Source organism: Trichomycterus rosablanca, chromosome 5, assembly GCF_030014385.1.
Source record: "Trichomycterus rosablanca isolate fTriRos1 chromosome 5, fTriRos1.hap1, whole genome shotgun sequence".
Lineage (NCBI taxonomy): Eukaryota > Metazoa > Chordata > Actinopteri > Siluriformes > Trichomycteridae > Trichomycterus > Trichomycterus rosablanca.
Window position 1 is genome coordinate 14289728 of NC_085992.1, and position 14706 is coordinate 14304433.

At 40.2% G+C, this 14706-nt stretch overlaps 1 protein-coding gene across 1 annotated transcript in view; it reads left to right on the forward strand.

Annotated features, from left to right (window-relative positions):
• Window positions 1–14431, forward strand: part of gfra1a (gdnf family receptor alpha 1a) — a 112315-nt gene extending 97884 nt beyond the window's left edge. The window contains exons 7-10 of the mRNA XM_062995429.1: window positions 386–520; window positions 3392–3585; window positions 8026–8070; window positions 14303–14431. Of these exons, the coding sequence (XP_062851499.1) occupies window positions 386–520; window positions 3392–3585; window positions 8026–8070; window positions 14303–14431 (503 nt within the window). The remainder of the gene's footprint in view (window positions 1–385; window positions 521–3391; window positions 3586–8025; window positions 8071–14302) is intronic.
• The last annotated feature ends 275 nt before the right edge of the window (window positions 14432–14706 follow it).

Here is a 14706-nt window from a genome sequence, read left to right on the forward strand (position 1 = left end):
TTTAAAAACTCCATCAGCGCTGCTGTGTCTTATTCACTCATACCAGCACAACACACACTAACACACCACCACCATGTCAGTGTCACTGCAGTGCTGAGAATGATCCACCACCTAAATAATACCTGCTCTGTAGCGGTCCTGTGGGGGTCCTGACCATTGAAGAACAGCATGAAAGGGGGCTAACAAAGCATGCAGAGAAACAGATGGACTACAGTCAGTAAATGTAGAACTACAAAGTGCTTCTATATAGTAAGTGAAGCCAATAAAATGGACAGTAAGTGTAGAAACAATGAGGTGGTTTTAATGTTATGGCTGATCAGTGTATATATAACAGCAACAGTACTGGAGATACATGATGTATTAACCTAGCTTTTGTATTTTACAGGTACGATAATGACCTCGAACTACCTGCGCTCCCCTAAAATAAGCGTGTCACCCTTTTGCGACTGCAGCAACAGCGGCAACAGCCAGGAGGAGTGTGAAAGATTCACTGTATTCTTCACCGATAATTCCTGTCTGCGTGAGTAACACCAATTTCTTTATGTCAAGTGCTTTATAAACACACCCGACCCCCAACCCCCCATTCTTAACACTGAATGCTGAGACTTGCTTTTGTATTTCTTCCAATGTGCTTTATTATGCTCAGGAGCTAGTAAATAAGCAATAATCAGAAATTGTGGGGAGCACATGGAAAACTGACCAGCCTTAGACATGTCCTGTACATGTCCCTTCCTACAGTATGTGTGAGGAACCAGGAGCGGTTTGTTCCCCGCTATGCTAGCTAGATCTGTTGAAGTACGCTTAGCTTTGTGTTGTTTTCGAACTTCTTTTCTGATCTGACACCCATCATCCCTCGCTGTTTGTGAGGTCATGGCAGCATGAACATACCCACCTCCTTCCTACACACACTGCTCTCTTATGGACACTGGGTCTTGTAAAAGTCCATAGTAGGGCATAACAATGGACAGCTCTCTCTTCAGCTCTCGCTTGTTTCCTCTCTCTCGTGTCTCATTAGCCGAGCTCAGGGTTAAAAAGCACTGACAGGTGTTGGTGATCCTTGTACAGGCCGACAGTATTAGAGAGGTACTTTGTGGCCCGCAGGCCTCCGTCTGATCTGTCAGTTTCTGCAGCTATAACCAAGACAGAAAAACAGCAGGAGATCAGCATTGTTTTAATACAGTATAAAGAATAATAACAACATTCCCTGACTTTTCTGTAGAGTTTGTGGAATACATGTTAAATTAATCTTTAATTGAACTGACTTATTCTACTTGTACTATTTCTAATTTAGTGTTTCAGCTTTTATGTTGTCCCATTCTTCCTGCAAACACGTCGCATTTTTTGTTTCAAAATTCTCCACACATTCTCTATTGGGGACAGGTCAGGACAGCAGGCAGGCCAGTCAAGTACCCATACTCTCTTCTTCCACAGCCATGCCTTTGTAATGTGTGCAGCATGTGGTCTTGCATTATCTTGTTAAAAAATGCTGGACATCCCTGGAAAAGATGACGTCTTGAAGGCAGCACATGTTGCTCTAAGATCTCAATGTACTTTCTGCACAGAAGTGTAAATGACCTTTGCCAAGGTCACTGACACCGCCCCATACCATGACAGACCCTGGCTTTTGGACTTGTTGCTGATAACAGTCTGGATGGTCCTTTTTCGTCTTTGGTCTGGAGCACACGCCGTCCATTTTTTTTCCAAAAAAAGACCTGGAATGCTGATTCATCTGAACACAATACACATTTCCACTGTGTGATGGTCCATCCTAGATGCATCCGAGCCCAGAGAAGTCGACCCAGCTTCTGGACATGGTTAACATAAGGCTTCTTTTTTGCACAGTAAAGTTTTAAGTGGTATTTGTGCATGTAACTCTGTATTGTAGTGCTTGACAAAAGTTTGCCAAAGTAATCCCTCACCCATGTGATTATATCAGCTATTGTTGAGTGGCGGATCTTGATGCAGTGCCGTCTGAGGGATCGAAGATCACAAGCATTCAGCTTAAGCTTGCGCCCTTGGCTTCCTGATTCCTTGAATGGTTTAATGATATTATGCACTGTAGAGGGAGAAATATCTTTTTTTGAGGTTCATTGTTTTTAAACATTTCAATAATTTTCTTACACATTTGTTGACAAACTGGAGATCATCTGATCATCTTTGCTCATCAAAGACTCAGCCTTTCCTGGATGCTGCTTTTGTACCAAACCATGATTACAATCACCTGTTTAGAATCACATCATTATTTAGTTTTTTCACCTCACTACCAGCCCCAAATTGCCCCCGTCCCAACTTTAATGTGTTTTAGGCCTGAAATGCAGGAATGGAGGTATATTAACAAATGAAATAAAGTTGAGCAGATAAAACATGAAATATCTCAGGTTCATCCTGTCTGCAATCAAATAAAAGTCAAAGTAAATGTAAGGAACACTGCAGTTTTATTTGCATTTTCCATACTGTCCCAACTTTTTTGATTTGGGGTTGTAGAACTATATTAATATTTAGTGATATTTTGAAGGTTATTAGATCTACTATGATCCAGTCCCAGCCAGATATGCCTCTAGGCAGCCAACACTTTCCATCATGGCACATGAAAAACATTAATATTAAGTTTTCCTTGGAAATATGTGGGCACAAAAGTAAAACCGGAGCTCAGCTGATCAGAAATGACTTAAAACATGCCAATAAACACACTGAGGATACACCACTAATGTTTCCTGGTTTCGTATCTAAGCTGGAAATGCAGAAAGACACAGATAGCCAGATAGTGTGATCAAGCTAAAATAAACACTATGCTAATGATTAACCCACTATAATATGTGATTTAGTGATTGATGCTCACAGATGCTGCACAGTTTCAATGCTACATGATACAATCATCAGTGATTAATTGCTGCATGATTCAATATTTATCTTTGCTCTATTTATTCAGCTGAAGGTTTCAGTTGTGATGTTTAGACTTGACCGTATGTACGAGTAATTTCAGGGTGGACAGGGCTCTGCATGAATAATACTTAATAGGAGCTAATAAATAAGGCTAAATGATACAAAATGCACAAACAATCCCTCAGAACATGAACACGGATTTCATTTTTTGTTCCCCCCCAGGCATATAAAATCAATCTTATGCTTCCAACTTTGGGCCAACATTGTACTGAAGGCTCATTACTGTTCCATCATGACTGTGGCCATTGGCACAAAGCAAGGTTAATAAGGCATGGTTTGATGAGTTAGAATTCCAGGCAGTGCTGTCCACTTGGCCAAGCATCCAAACAGACACAATTGGCTGTGCCTTAGGGTGAGGGGTTAAATGGGCTTCATTCTACTGTACAACTAGACTCTATTAATACCAACTGTACTATTAAAACTGTGTGTTGTGCTTGTGTTGGTGCAGGAAATGCCATTCAGGCGTTTGGTAACGGGACGGATGTGAGTGTTTGGCAGTCGGTGCCTCCAGTACCCAGCACCACCACCATGATTACTCCATCACAAGGAAGAAAAGGCCAAGAAAGATCACCAAACTCCCTAGAGCCGGGCCACCTGAACCCTGAGGATAACTCATTATACCAGTTCTGTGGAAACCTGCAGGTCAGTTACTTTCATACTTAAAAATAATGTTACAGGTATATTATTATATGGTTGCTCATTATATGATCAACCGGCTGTCCTGAAACTTGTTAATAACACAGTTGTCATCTAGCTAATATCAAATCAAAATAAAGTAATAGTATAGATATCTTATGTATGCTAGGTATGGTCAAATTCAGTCTCAGACTACTTTTTATAGTCTCTGATCAATCATTTTGACTTCAAGAGTCCAAGAGAGGCCATATACTGTCATTTCAGCTATATACAAGTACATATTGACCAGGTGCAACACAGAACACATGCAAAACAATGCAATATAGAAAAAAAACTGAAAATAAACAGTTCAATATATTTAAATTAAAAAAAATTAAGGGGGACGGGACCAAAGACAAAAGCAGTGTTGGTCAGTACATGGTACTGAGTAAATGATAAGTGATAATTCTCCCCATCAAAAAATAAAATAAAATACAAAAAATAAATTAAAGTATAAATAAAAAAACTAATAATAACAACAATAATAATAATTATAATATTAATAATAATAATAATAATAACAATAATGATAATAATAATAATAATAACAACAACAACAACAACAACAATAATAACAATACTAATAATGATATTAATAATAATAATATTAACAATAATAATGATGATAATAATAATAATGATAACAACAATAACAATAATAATAATGATAATAATAATAATAATAATAACTAATAATGATAATAATAATAATAATAATAACTATAATAGTAACTAATAATGATGATGATAATAATAATAATAATAATAATAATAATAATAATTATTATTATTATTATTATTATTATTAAAATAATTTACTCTAACCTGTCTTACTTTTTGACCCAAATTCTTTCTCAACAAGGTGTACATACACAATATGGCCAAAAGTATTTGGACAAATGGTATGACCTCATGACCACTGATCTGTTTATATTATTTATTGACATTTTGGTGAAATTACCATGTCTAAAAAAAAACAGCAGTAACGTTAGCTCACCACCGTACAGCATTATAGCATTTTCATTTCCTAATAATGATAAACGATCCGACGCTTTGAAACATTACAGCATTTGTTTTCATTTATTTCATCCATGAAGCACAAAGCGTGGGGTCGGGACCTCTTTTCGGGAATGGAATCATAAATTATAAATACCTTTTGTAGCGCATCAGGCATCGCTTTATCATTTCGGACTTTGGCTCCTTCGCTTCCTGCCAGACTCGGCTCCTACCATTTATTATTCTGTACTCAGAGCTGCTGTAAAGCACCGGTGCTCACACGGTCATGTTAAATACACACGAGGACGATGCCAGCTGAATGCTGTGCCAACGAAAGAGCTTTCTTATCTGCATAAGGCTCATCTCCTCTACAGCTCATGGTCATATTTTACCAACCCAGCATCGAGGTGTCATAGAAAAGTACAGATTACGCCAAACAGTTCCTGAGTGGTTCCGATTCAGACCTGCTAAGCCTTGCTAATACTGATAAAGGTTTAAAAATGGGTAATCAAAGTTTTTTTTTAAAGAGAACAGCAATGGTTCCTATAAAAAAAATACCAATTACTACCTCAATTGAATGAAAATCTGGTTTTCAAATGATACAGTACACTTTTGTTTGCAAACGCCTAGTTAGGATGGTGGTGTTTGTTCTTTTTTTGTCACTTTAAGTAAATGCCAAACTTTTCTACACTGAAGAATTGCTTTGCACCTTTTGTGGGCCACTTTTAAAGCTTGCTGATTCTTGCAATGCTGTCGGTGTTTAAAACACACAGCCATTCTCCTCAGTAAATAAATAAATGTATAAAGTAATCAGCAAGGGTCCCGATAATCTAAGTCTCTGAAAGTTTTGTGCTGTGTGTAGAGAAGTATAATTTCACTATATCCTGCTAGCCCACCACTGCTTAGAGCTGGGTTCAAATCTCAGAGGTGCCTTCGCCCAGGCATTTACACAGACACGATTGGCCATGTCTGAGGATGGGGCCCTGTACAGTGTATTCCTGCCTTGCTAGCGCTGTTAGTATTCTCACTTAGGTGGTCACACTGTACCACCATGGTCTACACAGTCATGGCTATGTCTGAAATGCTCTCAAGAGTTTCCTGGTGAAACTAAATATACGTAGTATCAATGAAAATGAAATGAAAAACACGTTTCATTAACAATGCAATTATGAAATATGAGTTAAGAGCAAAACATTTTCAAATAATTACATTGGATTTTAGCCTGAAGGAGCTTCAAGTACTGGTAATTTAACCCAAAGTAGAATTTCAATCCACTGAAGAGTGGGCGGCATGGTGGCTCATGGGTACCACTATAAGTTCCTGGGTTCAATTTCCTGTGTGGAGTTTTCACATTCTCCCCGTGTCTATGTGGGTTCCCCCCTGGGTACTCTGGTTTCCTTCAACAGTCCAAAGACATGCAGTCAGGTTAACTGGAGATACTAAAGTCCCCCTAAGTATGAGTGTTTGTGTGTGTGTTTGCTCTGTGACGGCCTGCTGACCTGTCCAGGGTGTCCAGTCGGACCCACTACAACCCTGAATGGTGGTAAAACAGACATTAAATAAATGATTGAAGTGAAGCATTTACCAATGGAAAAAGGAAATGTTTTCTTCAGATTGAATAAGGTGAAACAGGCAATATATGACCTAAAGAACATGCTATAGCTGTTTCCTCAAACTGTTTTGTGGTGACACTGGATAAAGAGTCCATTAAAATATAATGAAAACATGTTTGGTTAACAATGCATGTATGACGTACTGACAAGGTTCATATAAATTACAAGTAAAACACTTTTTAAAGTTCAAATAATTACATTTATTTTTATGCCATACAGCATTTTTTTCTAGGAGCTTCAAGTAGCATTAATTTAACACAAAGTAGAATTTCAATCCACTGCTATATGGCATCATTTTTGGGGATCTGGATTAAACTTTCCTGTTTTTATTTTTATTTTTTCTGCCTTGCGCTCAGTGTTTAAAGTGGAACTGGATAAAGCGCCAATGAAAATGAAAACACATTTGGTTAAAATTGCAATTATGACATGTTGACAAAGTTCATATAAATTACAATTAAACATTTTTATAAAGTACCATTATTTTCACAAAAAGTAGAATTTAAATCCATTGCTATATGGCATCATTTTTGGGGTTCCGAGGTAAACCTTCCGGTTTTCAATAATTAATTAATTTATTTATTTATTTATTTTTATGTTTTTTTCTGCCTTGCCCTCAGTATTTTAAGGTGGAACTACATAAAGCATCAATGAAAATGAAAACACATTTGGTTAAAATTGCAATTATGACATGCTGACAAAGTTCATATAAATTACAATTAAACATTTTTATAAAGTTTAAATATTTACATTTAATTTTAGGCCATACAGCATTTTTACCTGCTATATGGCATAATTTTGGGGGTTCTGGGGTAAACTTGCCTGTTATGTATTTATTTATTTATGATGTTTTTTCTGCCTTGCCCTCAGTGTTTAAAGGTGGAACTGGATAATGCAATGAAAAGTAAATTAAAACATGTTTGATTAAAAAAGCAACTATGACGTGCTTATAAAGTATTTACATTTAATTTTAGGCCAATTTTAGGCCTTTTTTTACCTAAAGGAGCTTCCAGTATCATTAATTTCACACATACATTTTTGGGCTTTCCTGTTATTTATTTATTTATTTATTTTCTACTTTGCTCTGTGTTTTAAGGTGGAACTGCATAAAGTTATTTGTGATGCTCAGTGATTTGTGGTGAAATTGGATAAATCATCAATGAAAATTAAATAATAAACCCACATTGGATTAATTATGCATTTATGGCATGGTGTGCATTTATGACAGTGTTTATATAAACAACCAGTAACCAGTTTTTGTATTTTTCAAATATCACTACTTTTACACAAAGTAGAATTTAAATCTACTGCTATATGGCACCATTTTTGGGAATTTGTCCTGTTTTTTACTTATTTATTTATTTTTAATATAATATAAAATACAGTAGACATTAATGCACTCTTTTCAGAGTCAGTACTAAGTAAAGTGAACAAGGTCCATTCTGGTGGATTTTCAGGCTGATCAGGAGGTGTTTTAGTAGACGCATTAGTCCGAGCTGCGTCTGCTCTCCTTTACTACCTGTAATAAACAAAAGAACACGGCAGCAGAAAGGAGAAAAAAACATGTTCTCCCGTTATTTGCACCTAAAAGTTTCTTTCAAGTCTGATCATGCTGATTGGGTCTCCTCAATTTCCTCTGGTTTGCCTCAATTTTCTCCTCGCTGCACTCAGAGCTTTTCTGAGCCTGGGAGCTCATTTAGATTTACGAGGGTTGATGTGGTCAAGTTCACTCTGTGCTGTTCTGAGTGCTAGGCTAAATTTGCCGTGGTGTAACTTTCTTTTTTTCCTTCTCTTGCTGTAGGCACAGAAACTGAAGTCCAACCTCACAACAGATATATTATGTGTGGTAAGTGTGAATAATTACTAATTTTAAGTACACTACAATGCTTATGTTTAGCCTCAGATCATTTTTTTCTCTTATTTAAAAATAAAACAATAAACCTTTATTAAATATTAACATTTTATTCATCCCCCTCTTTAGTAGTTGGTTGAGGCACCTTTGGCAGCTGTAACATCCAGCTGTCTTGCAATTAGTCTTTATTATTACTGCACTTACTGAACTTGCTCCATCAGTCACAGCCACCGACTTTTGCAACTAAAGTCAGTTGTGGCCAGTTGAAGTCAAGTGGCCTTTTCTTTTTTGTCTATTGTATTTATGCATTTTCTCCCAATTTAGCGTAGTCTATTTGTCCTTCGCTGCTGGGGGATCCCTGATTGCAGTGGAGGAGGGTATATTGCTGCTCACGCCTCCTTCGACCCGCGCACAGCACTTTGCTGAACACTTTATCACCTTTCACGCAATGGATACACTAACACGCCACACTAACGTACAATACAAACGTTCAAAAAGTGTGCGGCTATTCTCAACAACGTGTCCTTCCGACACTTCTCAAAAACCTCCCATGTTGGTTCAGCCATAAAAGTCTGCAAATCAACACTTGCCATTGTCTACTGTCCTCCAGCCACCAGAAGTAGCACAATGAGCTGTGACTAGCAACATTTCAAAACAGGACTAATACTCCCAGACCAAAGAACATTGAGAACTTTTAAATATCCTGGACGAACCCCCACTTTTTACGATCCTCCGACACGTGCACAGTCCGCCGACCCCTTCTTATTTGCCCAGTCTCACACTTGGAGAGTCATGCACTGATCTCATTGTTCCTGCACTTCTGTACAGGTGCCTTGGGCTACTAACCAGTGTCTTTACACAGTGTTGAAGACCCCACACCCTTTTTAGTCCAGCCTGTTCCCACCCAGCGGACTAGTGGCCCTGCCAATTGTGACCGCTAATGAACTCGGAGAGTATGCTAGCGGAATATCCGGCTGTGCCACCTGGGTGGGTTTATTTTATAGTTTGTTGACTAAGCTGACCTGACCTAGGCAGTGTGGTTGTGGTTTCATATATTCCCCACTTTTTGACCTAAACTCTGAGGTACTTTTTTGATGATTATATCCTGACATGTTTTAAATTTTTTTTACATTTAGATTTTCGGCATTTAGCAGACACTTTTAACCAAAGCGACTTACAGTAGAGTTACAGTATACAGTCTAAGCAATTCAGGGTTAAGGGCCTTGCTCAAGGGCCCAACATTGGCAACCTGACAGTGGTAGAGTTTGAACCAGCAACCTTTTGCTTACTAGTCCAGAACCTTAACCACTAGGCTATTATTTAAACCACTATTCGATGGTTCTGCCTCACACTTGTGTCTCCTGAGTGTTGACAATTAAGCAAAGCAGTGTCCACACTACAACAATACAGTTTCTTTCTAGTGTGAATGCGCTGGTGGTGTTTAAGATGACTGCCTGTACTGAAACCCCTCCCACACTGCGCGCACTTGTGTGATTTCTCTCCGGTGTGAATGCGCTGGTGTCTTTTAAGATTAAAACCTTTTTTTGGACCGTCTTTGCCATACTCATAGACATCCTAAAGGAATCAATCATTACTAATGGTCAAGTAGTCAAAAAAACATCTGAATTACCTATTTTAATTTGTGCAAATAACTTTACTATATAAAACATACTATATGGCCATAATTATGTGGACATCTGATTGTGAACCTGGAGGTTATTTCACTATTTCAAAACCATGGCAATAAATATGCAGCTCTATAAGCTTCCACTCTTTAAGGAAGGTCTTCCACAGAATTTTTTTAGAGTGCCTGTGGGAATTTGTTCCTATCTGGTCAAATAAATGAAAGAAGCAGGTTAGACGCTAAAACTTCCTCCCAAAGCTGTTCAGTGAGGTTAAGGTCAGGGCTTCATGCAGACCACTGGACTTGCCACTGGACTCGTCAAAGCATGTCTTTACAGACATTGCTTTGTGAAGTGGCAAAGTCATGCTGCAACAGGAATGGCCTTCCCTAAACCATTTTCACAAAGTAGATGATTTAGGCAGCCGTTGACTTTTCTGTGCCTACAAGTGTGACTACAAGTACTCGTTCTACTATCAAAAGGCATGTACCTTAGACACTCAGGTGGTGCCGCGGTAAAACACATGCTGAACACCAGAGCTGGGATCTTGAATACATCATATCGAGTCTCAGCTCTGCCTGCCGGCTGGTCTGAGCAGCCACGTGAACAACGATTGGCCTGTTGTTAAGATAGGGGTGGGATGTTAAAAAAAAGCTGGATAGGGACTCTCTTATAACTAATGCACAGAGACAGGAAAAGAGTGCTGTCAGGGTGTGTCTCTCCATACACAGTGCTGATCCGCATTGCACTCGTCAAGTGTAGGTGACAAGACGCATACGGCTGCTGCCTACGTGTCGGAGGGGGCTTCGTTCTCCTCTATCAGACCTGGGATCGGCATTGGTGGAGAGGAAGCATGACGCAATCGGGCAATTGGACGTGCTAAAAGGGAGAAAAAAGGGAGAAAATGCATAACAGTGGTAATCATAGAACATGTATAACGTAAGTACAGCTCGCTTGACTGTGGACAAAGCGGACTCATCATACAGAATTCACTTTGTAAAGTGACACAGTCATGCTGTTGCCACAAAGTAGATGATTCAGTTGCCAACAAGTATATAAATTCAAATATTTTAACTCAATAATCTGTCAAATTGTCAAATTTTGGATATATCCAAGTCTTTTGACGAACTCTGACTTTTCTATGGCACCCACACCAGCCAAGAAAAAATTTTACACATTCAACAAAGGTTTCTTACTGAAAGCTCTAGCTTATAAATAGCTGCTCTATATCCTCTGCCACTAGTGCCGGTGCCTCGACCAGACAGGTGCGGTCACTGTTCCAGAGGCAAGGTGGTCATCATCCATCTGGCCTCTGTTTTCTCAAAACACAGCCAGTAAAACCAGGATTATTTTCATGATCTGTCTTTGATTAATGATGTACCATGACCAGTAATGACGTACGCAGGGCGATAGCCATCGTGCCACCCCCGACCTGATGGAAATTACACTCGAACTTTGACCTTGCCCTCAAGCGTACTTCCTACACACGATCTGTCTGTGTCTTATCTCCTGCCTTTTAAAGTTCAGAAAATGTCACTGTACATAATAAACACCGCATTACACGCCGGAGTGACATTTAGTACCTCGGCAGCACGTCCAAACGGTGCGTCCGAAGAAAGAAAAACAATCACCCAGGCATCAGTTTACCGTGTTATTATGGTATTGTTCTGCTCTGAAGAACCTTTACTCATACAATATACATATATCAAATACAGAATGAGATATTTTACTTCAGGCTTACTGAGACATCATGTGACTATATACAGTGTATCACAAAAGTGAGTACACCCCTCACATTTCTGCAAATATTTTATTATGTCTTTTCATGGGACAACACTATAGACATGAAACTTGGATATAACTTAGAGTAGTCAGTGTACAACTTGTATAGCAGTGTAGATTTACTGTCTTCTGAAAATAACTCAACACACAGCCATTAATGTCTAAATAGCTGGCAACATAAGTGAGTACACCCCACAGTGAACATGTCCAAATTGTGCCCAAAGTGTCAATATTTTGTGTGACCACCATTATTATCCAGCACTGCCTTAACCCTCCTGGGCATGGAATTCACCAGAGCTGCACAGGTTGCTACTGGAATCCTCTTCCACTCCTCCATGATGACATCACGGAGCTGGTGGATGTTAGACACCTTGAACTCCTCCACCTTCCACTTGAGGATGCGCCACAGGTGCTCAATTGGGTTTAGTCCATCACCTTTACCTTTAGCTTCCTCAGCAAGGCAGTTGTCATCTTGGAGGTTGTGTTTGGGGTCGTTATCCTGTTGGAAAACTGCCATGAGGCCCAGTTTTCGAAGGGAGGGGATCATGCTCTGTTTCAGAATGTCACAGTACATGTTGGAATTCATGTTTCCCTCAATGAACTGCAGCTCCCCAGTGCCAGCAACACTCATGCAGCCCAAGACCATGATGTTACCACCACCATGCTTGACTGTAGGCAAGATACAGTTGTCTTGGTACTTCTCACCAGGGTGCCGCCACACATGCTGGACACCATCTGAGCCAAACAAGTTTATCTTGGTCTCGTCAGACCACAGGGCATTCCAGTAATCCATGTTCTTGGACTGCTTGTCTTCAGCAAACTGTTTGCGGGCTTTCTTGTGCGTCAGCTTCCTTCTGGGATGACGACCATGCAGACCGAGTTGATGCAGTGTGCGGCGTATGGTCTGAGCACTGACAGGCTGACCTCCCACGTCTTCAACCTCTGCAGCAATGCTGGCAGCACTCATGTGTCTATTTTTTAAAGCCAACCTCTGGATATGACGCCGAACACGTGGACTCAACTTCTTTGGTCGACCCTGGCGAAGCCTGTTCCGAGTGGAACCTGTCCTGGAAAACCGCTGTATGACCTTGGCCACCATGCTGTAGCTCAGTTTCAGGGTGTTAGCAATCTTCTTATAGCCCAGGCCATCTTTGTGGAGAGCAACAATTCTATTTCTCACATCCTCAGAGAGTTCTTTGCCATGAGGTGCCATGTTGAATATCCAGTGGCCAGTATGAGAGAATTGTACCCAAAACACCAAATTTAACAGCCCTGCTCCCCATTTACACCTGGGACCTTGACACATGACACCAGGGAGGGACGACGACACATTTGGGCACAATTTGGACATGTTCACTGTGGGGTGTACTCACTTATGTTGCCAGCTATTTAGACATTAATGGCTGTGTGTTGAGTTATTTTCAGAAGACAGTAAATCTACACTGCTATACAAGCTGTACACTGACTACTCTAAGTTATATCCAAGTTTCATGTCTATAGTGTTGTCCCATGAAAAGATATAATGAAATATTTGCAGAAATGTGAGGGGTGTACTCACTTTTGTGATACACTGTATATGTATATATATATATATTTATATTATACTGATCAGGCATAACATTATGACCACCTCCTTGTTTCTACACTCACTGTCCATTTTATCAGCTTCACTTACCATATAGAAGCACTTTGTAGTTCTACAATTACTCACTGTAGTCCATCCTTTTTTTTTTCTTCCCCAATTTTTTCCCCCAATCTAGTCATGTCCAATTACCCTGATTGCGTCCTCTATACTGATTCGATGACTGAGGATGCCTGACTCTGGCACGTACAGTCAGTACAGACTGCATTTTTCACCTGCACGAGTCGACTTCATACACTTGTCGGGCACTGTGTATGGAGGGCCACACCCCCATCAGCATTATTCCTCAGCCCTGTGCAGGCGCCATCAGTCAGCCAGCAGGGGCCGCAGTTGCACCAGTTATGAGGACCTATGATCCGACTTTCTTACCCTCTAACCCTGAACAACAGCCAATCGCTGTATTCGATGTATTCAAAACCCCTCTTTTACATACTTTTTTAACCTGCTTTCACCCTGTTCTTCAATGGTCAGGACCCCCACAGCACCACCACAGAGCAGGTATTATTTGGGTGGTGGATCATTCTCAGCACTGCAGTGACACTGACATGGTGGTGGTGTGTTAGTGTGTGTTGTGCTGGTATGAGTGCATCAGAGTTTTAAACACATCACTGTCACTGCTGGACTGAGAATAGTCTACCAATCAAAAATATCCAGCCAACAGTGCCCTGTGGGCAGCATCCTGTGATCACTGATGAAGGTCTATGATGAAGGTTGACCAACTTAAACAGCAGCAATAGATCGTCTCTGATTTTACATCTACAAGGTGGACCAACTAGGTAGGAGTGTCTAATAGAGTGGACAGTGAGTGGACACGTCTGATCCACTCATACCAGCACAACACACACTAATACACCACCACCATGTTAGTGTCACTGCAGTGCTTAGAATGATCCATCACCTAAATAATACCTGCTCTGTGGTGGTCATGTGGGGGTCCTGACCATTGAAAAACAGAATGAAAGCAGGTTAAAAAAGCATGTAGAGAAACAGATGGACTACAGTCAGTAATTGTAGAACTACAAAGTGCTCCTATATGGTAAGTGGAGCTGATAAAATGGACAGTGAGTGTAGAAACAAGGAGGTGGTTTTAATGTCATGGCTGATCAGTGTATATTTGCCCGTTCTAATCATTTAGTGCAGAAGTGGAACCGCATCCTAAACTGTGTTTTGTCTCTCCCAGGACCTTCAAATCGACAAGCCCAGTTCGTCTAACTCCATCACGGGGAACTTGGCGTCTCGACCAGGCTTTAGCGCTCCGCTGCTCCTGCTGCTAGCCTCCCTGCACTGCTCCCTGGTTTTGCTTTTGTAGCCACCTGGCCTGTCAACACATGGATGCTCACGATTTGTATAAAAATCTCCGATCTGTGTACCAGGGTTACCTGTTATACCTGTAATCACCTTCTCTGTCTCCTCTCTCTGTTCTCACGGGGGTTTTACCAGCTTGGGTTCACGCCACGGCTAAGTGATTTCAGTGTACTTTAAATTATTTGCCTTCCTTGTCGAGCTTTTGTTTCGGAAGGCGAGATTCTTGCGAAGTCCTTGGAAGCACCTGGAGGTGGACGTTCCGATGTCGGCCGTGACGAG